The 12,628-nt window shown below is 29.3% G+C and overlaps 3 protein-coding genes across 8 annotated transcripts in view; 1 reads left to right on the plus strand and 2 right to left on the minus strand.

The window, feature by feature from the left end:
• Nucleotides 1-230: 230 nt before the first annotated feature.
• Taf1b (TATA box-binding protein-associated factor RNA polymerase I subunit B) lies at nt 231-4,986 on the minus strand. Its single transcript, XM_074252035.1, has 10 exons — nt 4,802-4,986; nt 4,646-4,739; nt 4,050-4,251; nt 3,851-3,980; nt 3,628-3,770; nt 3,321-3,536; nt 3,022-3,251; nt 2,761-2,956; nt 2,114-2,560; nt 231-1,992 (listed from the first exon to the last, which is right to left on the minus strand). The coding sequence occupies exons 1-10, from the start codon at nt 4,886-4,888 to the stop codon at nt 369-371; spliced, it is 3,369 nt and encodes a 1,122-aa protein (XP_074108136.1). The 5' UTR covers nt 4,889-4,986; the 3' UTR covers nt 231-368.
• Nucleotides 4,987-5,085: 99 nt separating this feature from the next.
• On the plus strand, nt 5,086-6,832 carry LOC141533340 (serine/threonine-protein phosphatase PGAM5, mitochondrial-like). Its single transcript, XM_074252169.1, has 2 exons — nt 5,086-5,199; nt 5,271-6,832. The coding sequence occupies exon 2, from the start codon at nt 5,358-5,360 to the stop codon at nt 6,228-6,230; it is 873 nt and encodes a 290-aa protein (XP_074108270.1). The 5' UTR covers nt 5,086-5,199; nt 5,271-5,357; the 3' UTR covers nt 6,231-6,832.
• Nucleotides 6,833-8,334: 1,502 nt separating this feature from the next.
• Btk29a (tyrosine-protein kinase Btk29A) overlaps nt 8,335-12,628 on the minus strand; it is a 50,166-nt gene continuing 45,872 nt past the window's right edge. For all 6 annotated transcript variants that reach the window (XM_074252161.1, XM_074252160.1, XM_074252162.1 and 3 more), the window contains 5 exons: nt 12,311-12,504; nt 12,037-12,208; nt 11,197-11,365; nt 10,756-11,127; nt 8,335-10,297 (listed from right to left, as the gene is read on the minus strand). In XM_074252161.1, coding sequence (XP_074108262.1) covers nt 10,196-10,297; nt 10,756-11,127; nt 11,197-11,365; nt 12,037-12,208; nt 12,311-12,504 — 1,009 coding nt within the window. In that variant the 3' untranslated portion in view covers nt 8,335-10,195. The remainder of the gene's footprint in view (nt 10,298-10,755; nt 11,128-11,196; nt 11,366-12,036; nt 12,209-12,310; nt 12,505-12,628) is intronic.

Consider the following 12,628-nt stretch of genomic DNA (forward strand, 5'->3'; position numbering starts at 1 on the left):
AAAAAAATAATTTAAAAAAATTGCATGTGTAATTTTTTCTTTTATTTTTTTAAAATAATTTTTCAATAAAAAAAAAATTCTAAAAAATTTTTAGATGTCGGCTAACTTAATTTTTATTACACGTGAAATTTTTTTTTATAAAAATAATTTAGCACATATTTAATTATTTTAAGAATTTTGTAACAAATAAATTATGGTAAAAAAAAAAAAAAAATGACAAAAAAGTCATCTAAAAATTTTTATAATTTTTTTTATTGAAAAAATTATTAAAAAAAAATTTAACTGACCAAGTATTGTTACGAAAAACTTAATAATTATTTAAAAATTTATATCAGGTAACAAAGTAATTACTTATCAATTCACAATCTTTATTTATCTGTTCCAGTAGTCCAGCGCCTTGTAATATGCGTCCTATTGCTTTTGGACCGATAGAACTTGGTGTTATATTCTTCGCACTTTTCCATATGTCCATCAGGAGCGAGTACATCGGTGTAGTAACTCTCCACCAAGCAAATTTCTCTGTACAGCACTTGAGGAGTTACTTCGATAATATTGACGCATTCGCGAAAGAGCCAGCGGAAATTAGCTGGGAACTCGCGTTCTAATAACCTGAAATGCTTGTGAATAGTTTCATGAAATCCAGAGATCCGTAAGAGCCAATACTGTTTGTAAGGAATAAATAAAGTCAGCAGTTCTTTCTCAGGCGATGAATCTTTCTGATTAGCGCCGGGACGTGAGTCAATACGTTCTGCTAAAATTGATACTTCGTCATCAGAAGACTCATCGTTAATAATAACTTCTTTATCTTTATCTGTTGCCGGATTATCATCAACTTCTTTACCAGAGTCGTCATTAATAATTATCTCATCGACACCGTCACTGAGCTCCACAGCTTCGGATTCAATACTTGGAACGTTTTTAACGTCAATTTCTATTTTATGTTCAACAGCTTCAAAATCAATGTTTATTTCACATTCATTTTGTTCATTTTCATCTAAAATCTCCATTGGAGCTTCATTTGTGTCTTTGCTTTCAATTGTTGCTCCAATTTCAGTATTGTCATCTAAAATTAAAATTGGAACTTCATTCAGATCTACGTTTTCAATTGTAGTTTCATTTTCTTTATTTTGATCATCATTAACAGCGATCACTACAGTGTCCGACGTTGTTGATTCCGGCTCGAGAATTTCAACAGCAGCCTCTGTGCTTTTTGGTGCTTCTTGAGTAGCATTAAGAGCTTCTATTTTTTGCTTATACCATCTTGAGTATGGCACAAGAGGATGTGGCCTGGGTCTATTATGTTTTACCGTCTCATACCACGGATTCCTGAATCTTTTCTTAGCATCCCAAGGATTTGGAATCGGATTAACTAAAGATTGTTTTTCAAATTTTGACAAAAGAATATTACCAAATTTATCTTCTTTCTCAGGAGGGTCATCAGAATCAGAATCAACCTCAGGAATTTTTAATTTTCCATTCGGAAGCAGTTGTCCGAATCTAAAATAATCATTGTCTTGATTAGTTTGATTGTTTTCGACCAATTCATCCTGGATAATTTCACTGTTTTCTTCTCTTGATTTATCAAGGATTATTTCAGGAGATTTTTCTTGAATAGTTTGATTACTTTCTTCAGTCATAGAGGCCTGAACAGTTTCGTTATTTTGTTCATACAATTCTTTCTCCAAAATTAATCTTTGCTCCTGGTATAATTTAATCATTTTGTTAAAAAGTCGCTGTTTTTTTGTTTCCAGGAGAATTTTGCCAGGACGCTTGCGATATAAATAGTCAGAAGGGTCGTCTGACATTTGAGAAATTGTCTTATTAGTTGGAGCTTCGACACGTGTCAAATCGTTGTGAATTTTTTTTAATCCTTGCATTAAAGTAATTTTAGGTGTAAGAGGTTCAAAAACTTGCATAACTTTTCTTACATAAGACGCTGAATTGTAGACGATATTGAGTTCGATGTCACACTGAGCTGCAAGTTCTTTGAGCCTGAAAAAAATTTTTATTTTTTAGATTGAAAATTTTTCACTATTCTTACTTTTTTTTTTTTTTTTAACCCGGCTAAAAAAATCTCTAAAATAAAAAAAAAAAAAAAATTGAGAATACTTACGACTCAGGATTTTTAATAAATCCAATTTTTGTATTAGGAAAATCCTGCAGAAGAATACTTGGCAAGGTGCGCTCAGTATCTTTTGTATCTTCAAGTAATTGCTGAAGATAAGAGTGCTGAGGCGTCAAAGATGGAGTAAAAATCTTGGACGGTTTAGGATCTGGTAAATTGTTAGCCATTTCATGGATACTATCAACCATGGAGTCTAATAAAGCTGCGGGGGTGTAATTATGTTTCATATCTCCGAGAATCGGCTGGTCTCTTTTATCTGCCAGTGATTGATGAAAGTTTACGCAAAGGTGGCTATTGCCTAGTGAAAATGGTTCATACTGCACTTTGCTCGGAAAGTGCTCATTTATCAGAGTGCGTCGTCGACACTCGATGTAACGCTGCCATTCGCGAAAACTGAAGAGTCTTGCGTCAAGTATTCTTCTCTCCTCAGCAACTCTGTAATTAATATTTTCTATATTTAGTCCAACTAACTTTATTTTGATTATGTAATCCTGAAATCAATAACTATTTTTATAGCATTACAGAGTCTATATTAAATTATACGTTTACAGCGATCGATACAATACTAATCAGTAAAATTTATTTATGTTGGTTGAAATTATCTATATTATAAAAATTTTTTAGCAAATACTTACTCATTTATTCTTTCAATAACTCGGCTCATTTCATTTTCGGTGACTCCGTCCAAACCGAACAGCATCTTCATAACAATGATAAGAATTGCCATGGCTTTGGCTTCGTAGTTAGGAAAGACATTGTACTTTTTATTGTCAAAATTAAGTCCCGGTGGCCACTTTGCCAAAATTCGTTCTGCATACTGAGCAACGCCGTCTGAAATAATATTAATAAACAGTCAATTAATAAAAAAAAACTTATTATAATATTATGATACGTACTGGGTAACTGTAATTCTGTACAGTATTTTTTAATTAATGTCAACAAATTAGGTACTGGAAACTTCCAGATCCGCAAAGATTTTTTCAATCGTTCGATGGGTCCTAACAAGCTCGAATGATGAAGCATCCGAAATGTGTTCATCTGAACCGCTTCTCTTTTTGTAAAGGTAACATCCGAGGGGATAAAATGGTCCAATTTATAGTAAGATAAATGTCCATCTCTAATGAATCTACGAAATAATAAATGCACGTTAAATTAATTTCATGTTATTAATTAATTAATATAGTAAATTAAATACCTCATTATATCAGATACATGAATATCTTCATTGTTAATTCTGAGAGCTAAATACAGAAGCGCCCATAATTTTATCGGCGTAATTGTATCGGGTCCATATTTGGATGTGAGAGACCGGGTAGTGGCTATGAATTTTTTTCTTAATTTTTTTCGCACTTTCTTAGCTTTTTCTGCGACTGATTTAATTTCTTCTCTCGCTAATGCGTTGAACTGTAATCTAAAAATAATAAATATTAATTATTGAATTTTTATTGGTAAGATATTAAAAAAAAAAAAATTGTAAAAATATTATATTAAATATTTTTAACCTTCCTTGTCCTTTAGGTCCTTTTTTAGATGAAGTATTAGATCCGTCCGAAAGCTCGCTGTCACTCAACTGGCTTACAATACTAGATTCAGCGTCTGTGATGCTCGAAACTTGAGACTTGTAGTCAGAATCAGCTAAAAGTCTCTAAAAAAATTTTTTTTAGTGAGAAAAAATTTAATTTATTATAAAATCGAACAATAAAGCAATATTAAATTGATAAAAACCTTTCGTCTAGCAATGTCTCGGACAGACGTTGACGTACTAGCGCTGCTACCACTGGTAACACTACCAGCATATTTTGATTTTTTTTTCTTCTTTTTTTCGAAAACTTTTTGATAAATAATTTCTGCATCTCTGAGAATTAAAAAATTAATTTTATTAGTTTGGATATTGGAAAAAATGTATGGGTAATAATTTTGCTACCTTTTATCGAATTTTTTGGAGAGTTTAGGACGAACTTCTTTATGTGTAGACACAAAAGCAACTTCAAGTTTCGCCAAATAAGTAGACCATAGTTGCGCAACTACCACTTTAAGGTTTTCCTTTGCTCCCACTTGAATTAATTCATTTGTCAAACCAATTAAAATGAAATTATACTTTTCCCAGGAAGTTAAACGTCTGTCCTCTGGAATAATAGAAATTTAATTATAAAATTATCCATCAAAGAGAAACTTTTAAATTATTTTTGTTAAAATGTCTTAAAATTTATCTAATGTCTAAATTTTATTGTTATAAATTTTAATAAAAGCATTTTTTATTTTACGATAATTTATTTGTTGAAAAAAGTTCTAAAAATGATAAAATATTTGTTAAATTAATTATGACATTAAATTTAGCTGTCACTTGATAATTTTTTTAATTTCTTAAACAAAAAAATTATTTTAAAAAAATTGGATTTTTAATTTATTAAAATTTCTACAAGTCAATTTTTTTAAGAATTTTTTTTACCATTAAAGAAAGTTAAAAAAAATTGTGAAGTAACAGCTAAAATTAATTTTCATTGTAAATTTTTAAATAACCTTCATCCAAAGCTTTCTTCGTCTGTTGAATCCTAGTTGAGGTCACGCGCGTCCTAGGGTCATGAGTAAACTCTACATCTTGTTCTTTTTTAGTCTAAAAATTAACATTAATTAATAAAAAAACAATAATCTCTTTTATAAATTATTAATAAGTACCTCATTTTGCATGTGACACTCATTGCAGTAATAAAATCCAGCTTCTGCGCGGAATTCAGTCCCTCCACAATTTTTGCATGCATCCATTATCAATTACAAACACTAATTATTGCAACAAAAAAAACAATACAGCAACAATAATTATCTTCCAATAATAATTCAGTTAAAAAACAATCGCACATGCAGTCCCGAGGTTAGTTTTCTAAAATTTAAAATAAGCGCGCAGCGCTGGGTGGCGAAACTGAGAACTAAAAAAAATGTCAGGTGGCGCCACTAGTGAATTCGGTTACTGTTGTCATTATTGTTTATATTTATATTTTTGTAACAAAAAAATTTAGAATAAGTTATAAATAATTAATAAAAATAATAATATTGTAAAGAATAAATATTTTTTTAAGGTTAAAATATTATTTGTTAATTTGTTTTTGATTAATAAAAAAAAAAAAAATTATAATTATTTTATTTTTAGGATCTGGTGGAATGATTTAGTTTATTTGACCCCCCGGAGGTTATATTTATTCAAACGTGTCATCAAAAATTAAATCAAAAATAAAAAATGTCAAGATTTTCAAGATTGCAAAAATTCGCAGCTGTTTTAGGAGTCGGTACAGTAAGTGGAGCCGCTGCTATTTATTATAATGGCTACATTTCTCCGAAGGAAAAATACGAAAGTACGTACAATAACTCGCCCAAGTTCCCAGGAGTTGGTGAGTTGACACCTTCTGTAAAATGGGACAGCAATTGGGATCGCAGAGACCCAAAAAGTTTGATAAAACCTAATAAATTAGAAACTATTTTTTCTGATGAAAATAAATACAACGCTGAAATCGAAGCACACAAGCCCCGAGCAGCAAGACACTTGCTGCTGATTCGCCACGGTCAGTATAACTTGAACGGATCAACGGACACCCAGAGAATCCTGACAGAGTTGGGAAGAAATCAGGCTGATTGTACTGGTAAGCGCTTGCAGCACCTGGCTCTGCCGTATTCTCTGATCGTCAGGTCGACGATGACCAGAGCGCAAGAGACTGCCAAGATCATAGAGACCAGCTTGCCCAACGTACCGGTCGTTGATGACAGTCTGCTGGTCGAGGGCTGTCCTATTCTTCCTGAGCCGCCGTTTGGAGGCTGGAGACCCGGGATCCAGTACTTCCAAGACGGACCCAGGATTGAAGCCGCCTTCAGGAAGTACTTTCATCGCGCCAGTCCTAAACAGGAGAAGGATTCCTATACCATAATTGTTTGCCATGCTAATGTTATTAGGTACCTTGTTTGCAGAGCTTTGCAGTTCCCTCCAGAAGCCTGGTCCAGGCTGTCGCTCAAGCATGCCAGCATCACGTGGATTTCTATTCAACCCAGTGGCCGAGTTATTTTGCGCGGCTATGGGGATGCTGGACATATGCCTTCCGAGTTTTTAACGACCAGTTAATGATATTTAAGTAAGCTGTCACTTGACAATTTTTTAATTTAAAAAAAAAAAAAAATTTGTTATAAAAAATTATTTGAAAAAAATTGCAATTTTAATTTATTAAAATTTCTACAAGTTCATTTTTTTAATAATTTTTTTTTTTACTGTGATTTATTTGTTAAAAAAAATTAAAACAATTGTCAAATGAGATCTAATATTTCAACCATTAATTAAAAATCTTGAACCTAAAAAAGGACACTTGCACTTAGATGTGATACTGAAATAAGTAAACATCTTGTCAATTTTTGATTTTATTGAAAAACTAAATTTTTTTTTTTTTAAATTCTGAAAACTGACAGATGTCTGTTACTGTCAGTATCTATTTGAGTACAAACATCTATGAAGATAAACTGCCAGTGGATTTACATAACTAATGTATTGTAATGGGTTGTATCTTGTATTATGTCAAGAGATGTCAATTCAAAGACGGTTTATTTTTTACATTTATACTGTAATTTTATAAATATTCAGGTGCTGTCGATTATTAACTGTGAATACATCTAATTTTAATTTTAAATTATATGTCTGGTGACGTTGAAACGGCAATAAAATAATTCAGTGAAGATGATACGAATTTTTTAATATTAAAAAGGTTTTTTAATATTGCAAGTAATTTAAAATTGATAGCCAAGGATGAGATTAAGTGGCTGTAAAATAATTAATACGGTTGAAGAGAATTACACAATGTCTAAGTTATTGAAAATTCAACTATGTTAATGAATATTATAGTCTTCTTGCAACGATCCAAATTTATATAATTTTTTAATGAAGTTACTATACTGACTGGGTGGGTGTTTATATTCGAGTAAATTTATTTTAGGATTAAATTAATAAGAAATTTTCGTAATAGCTTTCATTTATGTTAAATTTAGTCATGTAGCACGCTAGAGTGCACACGGAAATAATTTTATAAGTATAACAGAAAATTATGGTAGTTTTACTGTCTAATGTAAAGTTGTCTTTGATTTTAATATCATTAGAGAGGTCCTTTATCATTTTAATTTGATTAATTTATATAAATAAAAGAAGAAATGATAAAATTATTTTATTTTGAAAAGAAGATTAAATAATAGAGGAATAAAAGTTAGAGTACGACCACTTATTGGTACTGTCATCATTTTTCAAGTGTTTGGATTAAAAAGAGGCCAATCAATAAAAAAAATTTTCCATACTGTGATTGAACGTATATCATACTTATATAAAATATATATATATAGAAATTTTTTACATTGATTTTATTATTTTTTTATTAATGAGATTCATTAATAAAAAAATAATTTTTTTTTCAATTGTCCGTTTTTTATGTATTTAAAAAAAAAAAAAAATGTCAAAAAAATCAAAAAAAGATAAAATATAAATTTTATCCAAAAAAAAATACATAAAAAAATGAACAATTTAAAAAAAAAAAAAAAAGTTGATTATCACAATTTTGAAAAATTTTTTATAAAATTGTGATATTCAAATTTTTTTTTCAGTTGTTCGTTTTTTATGTACTTTTCAAAAAAATCAATTATTAAAAGAATTTTTTTACATTCTTAAAAAAAAAACATTGAGTTTGACAATTACTTCAAAAAAAATTTCTTAGTGAGGACAATATACTATAAAAGAAGAAATATACGATATAAACTATAACTTAATTGTTAAATCCTTAATCTTATGCTTTATTTTTTTTTTTTTTTTTTTTTCATCTAGACATTATGTTGAGATTCACATCATCACATAATAAAAGTACATAACAATACAATTATACAGCCAATAAACTATTACAATCTATGTGTCTCTATAAAATGCATGATGAAAATAATACTTCTTAATTTATATAATAATATATTTATGTATAATATATAACTATTGGATTACAATAATAATTTTAGGACACATACGCGAGAGAGATATGCAAAGGGAAGAAAATAATGGAGACAATCGGTTGGAATATCCAACGATTGTTTCCTTATGACGACTAGTTTTCTTATTTTATCATCTTTTAAATGTTGAGGACTCACATATGTGTATATTGTCTTTACAAGGTCCGTGTTACATTCGCTCAACTTAATTTTTACGTGAATTGTTTTTTTTTTTTTTTTTTTTTTTTTTTAAATGCAAAATTAGTTTTATAAACTTACTTACGTATCCTCATAATTTATTAATAATATTATTTTTAATTAGCTTATATAACTTGACGTAAAGATCAACAAATAAACATTTAATGTATTTAATATATGTAAATCTTCAATCAAAAAAATATTCAATCAAATTGATTAATAAAATTTATTAAAGTCCCTAAAATCGAACAATATAAAAACAATCTTAATTATTATTAAATACAATAGTATTTGTTAAAATTTATCATTATTCCATTCAACATTTAAAATCATCGGAATTATTTAATCATTAATCTCCAAGCTTAAAATATTTATACAGAAAATATAAAAAAAACCTATTTTTTCATTTATAAAAAGTATTAAAAAAAAAAAAAAAAAAAAAAAAAAAACAAGTATGTATTTACTGTAATTCGTTTTTGCCTTGGATTATTTTTAAAATTGATTATACTAAGTGAGTATTTACAATCGGGTAATTTTTTTTTTTTTTTAATTTTCATCCTCAATAAGGCAAAATTCTAAATTTACCTGTTTAATCTATTATTGCGTACGTTAATTAGGTTTTTTTACGTTATTAATACATCACGTTGTGTAGACGTTAATTTTAATCAATTAATGGTAATAATAATGACTGTAATGATAGAAATAAAATCATTAATTTTCTTGACAATGCGGCTTAATTTTTTCGTTGTCGAAATATTTATTTTGATTCTTTTCTTCATAATTAAGGGGGCACAATTAGTTCGAAATTTTCAAAAAATCGATTTTTTTTTTTTTTTTATATATTTTTAGATAAATAATTAATTTTCATTAATTTACAAGCATTTTTTTTATATTTTGATCGGTTATTGTATAAAAAAAAATTTTTTTCTTCAAAATAAAAATTTTTTTGGACTTGGAAAAAAATATTTAATTTTTTTCTTCAAAAATTTTACTGCATATTCTTAAAATATGCATAAATATATCCTTAAAATTTTAAAACAATTCATACAGTAGTTTTTTTTAATTTTCATTCCCAAAAATCGCCTTTTTAGGCTGTCACGCTGGTTGTGCCCCTTAAATAACTCGATAAAAAAAAAAATTGTACGGACGAGTAGCAATTTATACTTATTCGTTAACTTGTTTGTCATAACAAGAGTATCAACATTAATTTCTTCGTTGCTCAATTATTAATAAACTTACTGATAATTTAAACAAAAAAAAAAAATTAAATAATCACTAACTAATTATTGTGATTTGTGATTAATGATGAATGATTATTGATTAATAATCACTAATTACTTAAATTCATTCACCACGATGTAACGCTTTTAAAAATAAACACGATAATAATATAATAATGATAACAATTATCAATAAATTTAGTAGTCTATCTCGAAACATAAATCATTGACCTTTAGTGGCACGAATAGCGTTACAAATTTCGATCCAAGGATGACCGTACGTGCTACAAATTTCGCAAACATTGGATGTGCTGGAGGAGGGCTGCTGGCTAGCAACCTGCCCGGCAGTTGTTCTGTTTGGTGACGATGTACTTTCATCTCTTTTGGTTATTTTGCTTAATGTTGTTGCTATTGAGGTTATTGCTGAAGTTGTTGTTGTTGTTGTTGTTGCAGAGGGTGAAGACGACAAATGAAGAAAATCAATTGACGTTGGCAGCGAAGCGGGCTCACGTATTTTGCGCGGTGTAGGAAGCGTTGCTGAGTTGTACGATGAATTTATCGACGGCACGATAGAAGGCGATCGTCCAGGAGACGATGATTTTGGTGTGACAATCGTGCAGTTTGTTGGAGACAAAGAGAGGCGCAGACACCGCAAAAGGGTGAGTCAATCATTGACCAGGCCTTGATTCACGTTGATCAGTTGTTCTTTCAACACGCGAAATGATGGTCGTACTTCTGGACAGTGGGCCCAACATTTTCTCATTATCTGTGGAAGAAATTAAAAAATACTATTGTTATTTATTCTTTAGAGTTTGATATAAGTTAGATGACATTAAAGTTAGCAATCATTTGATTATTTTTTTTAACAAATAAATTTGTTCGAAACTATTTTTAAAAAATTGCACTTTTCATTTTTTTTTTTAATTTCTACGTCAATTTTTTTTTTTTTTTTTGACAATAATTTATTTGTTAAAAAAAATTATTAAATATCTGCTAAATTAATTTTCATACAAATTTTATAACATATAAGTTAGCAATCACTTAACAATTTTTTTTAACAAACAAATTTGCTCGAAATTATTTAAAAAAAATTGCATTTTTATTTTTTTTGAATTTTTGTGTCAATTTTTTTTTTGTAATAATTTATTTGTCACTAAAATTATCAAATGTCTGCTAAATTAATTTTCATCACTTTCTAAGCTAGATTAAATTTAATTAGACTACCTCGTAAACTTCTTTGACGCATGCTTTTGGTTTTTCAAGAATGAGACCACGTTGAACTCTATCTACAACTTCTGCGTTCTTCAAACGCCCGTAAGGCATTTTACCACAAGTGAAAACTTCCCACATAAGTACGCCGTAAGCCCATACATCTGATTTGGAACTAAACCGTGTATAATTAAGGACTTCTGGCGGTGCCCATTTTATTGGAAACTTAGTACCACCGCTGCTGGTATACTGGTCGTCCAAAACATACCTCGCTAAGCCAAAATCAGCAACTTTAACTACATTCTCCGATCCTACAAGACAATTGCGTGCTGCAAGATCCCTGTGGATGTAGTTGCGCCTTTCGAGATACGCCATTCCTCTGCAGACCTTAATCAAAAACAATAAAATTTATTCATTTATCAATTAATTATTTTAAATAATACTATTTAGTCTTACTTGTATACAAATGTCAAGAAGATATCCGACATTTGTCGATAAAGAGGCTTCATGACGACGGAGGTAGTTAAGAAGAGATCCATGACGCATGTACTCAGTAACAATATATATTGGTCTGTCTTTACTACAAACTCCATACAGTTGGACTAGATTTGTGTGTTGTAATTTTCTGTAATTTATTTACAGAATACTTAATTTATTAAAAAAAAATATTTCTTAATTAATTAATTATTATATTAGTAACTTAATATTTGATAAAATTATCAATTGAAGAAGATCATTGTCATTAGCATTAGAACGGCTTCTAAAGTGTTTGATAATTAGAAATTAATTTGCCAAACACCAAGTCAGCTTTATAATTATGCTAATTAAATTATTACCAGACTCGTGCGAATATCATGATCAAATAATTAATAGAAATTATCATTTATTACTATTGTTGAAAATAAAATTTTTATTTATTAAATAATGACTTTTTTAAAAATATAAGCTCATCCCGATGTTACACTCATCAAGAGCTTTCATTTGAGTACCCACATGCATTTTTTTATATATTTTTCATATATACATATATATATATAATAATATATAAAAATATATATATGAAAAATTGATGTGGGTACTCAAATGAAAGCTCTTGATGAGTGTAACATCGGGATGAGCTTATATCTTTAAAAATGTCAATAGTTCACGAGATACAAGGTAATTTTTTAATTATGTTAAATTGCACTGTACTTTCTTAACTATAGACATTTTGATAATAATAAAAAAAAAAAAAAAAACCATCTTTTAGAAATAAAATTTATGATGAAGATGATGATTATTAATTAGACAACTTACGTCATGACTTTAGCTTCCTCAATAAAATCATCTTCAGACATAGTACCCTCTTTCATCATTTTAACAGCTACGTCGATAGAACCACGCCATTTTCCACGTCGAACAACGCCAAATTGTCCTGAGCCGAGTTCTTCTAACAAATGAAGCTCCGTTGGATCAATTTCCCATTTATCTTCAAGAATAAAAAAATAAAAAATAATTAAGTTATTTATTTTATCAACAATTTGGCAGTATGTTATCATTATCACATTTGAGTAAGAATTAAATGAACTACCATGACTTAAACCAGCGGTAGGAGGAACAGGACGATCACAGGGGCTTGTTTTCAGGCGACTAGCTAGTCCACCGCTGTTGTGTCGGTGATAATTTACCAAGTCTGGAATGGAGCCGCAGCAGTGCTTTTCAGACAGGTAAAACTCGCCTCGGGTGTTCTGCTTTATGTGGTAATGTTTGACGTGAGGATGCGGTCTGCAAAGCATAAAAAATAAATTTATAGTGCGAAAATAAAAGGAAATTGTTTTGATGCTCGTTTATTCCTTCATTCAGGTGCTTTCCACCCAGCTGTCGTGAAACATGATGAACATTTAACTGC

The sequence above is a fragment of the Cotesia typhae genome, unplaced genomic scaffold (genome assembly GCF_013202065.1).
Source record: "Cotesia typhae breed Kobodo isofemale line unplaced genomic scaffold, CoteBio_Ctyphae contig_83, whole genome shotgun sequence".
NCBI lineage: Eukaryota > Metazoa > Arthropoda > Insecta > Hymenoptera > Braconidae > Cotesia > Cotesia typhae.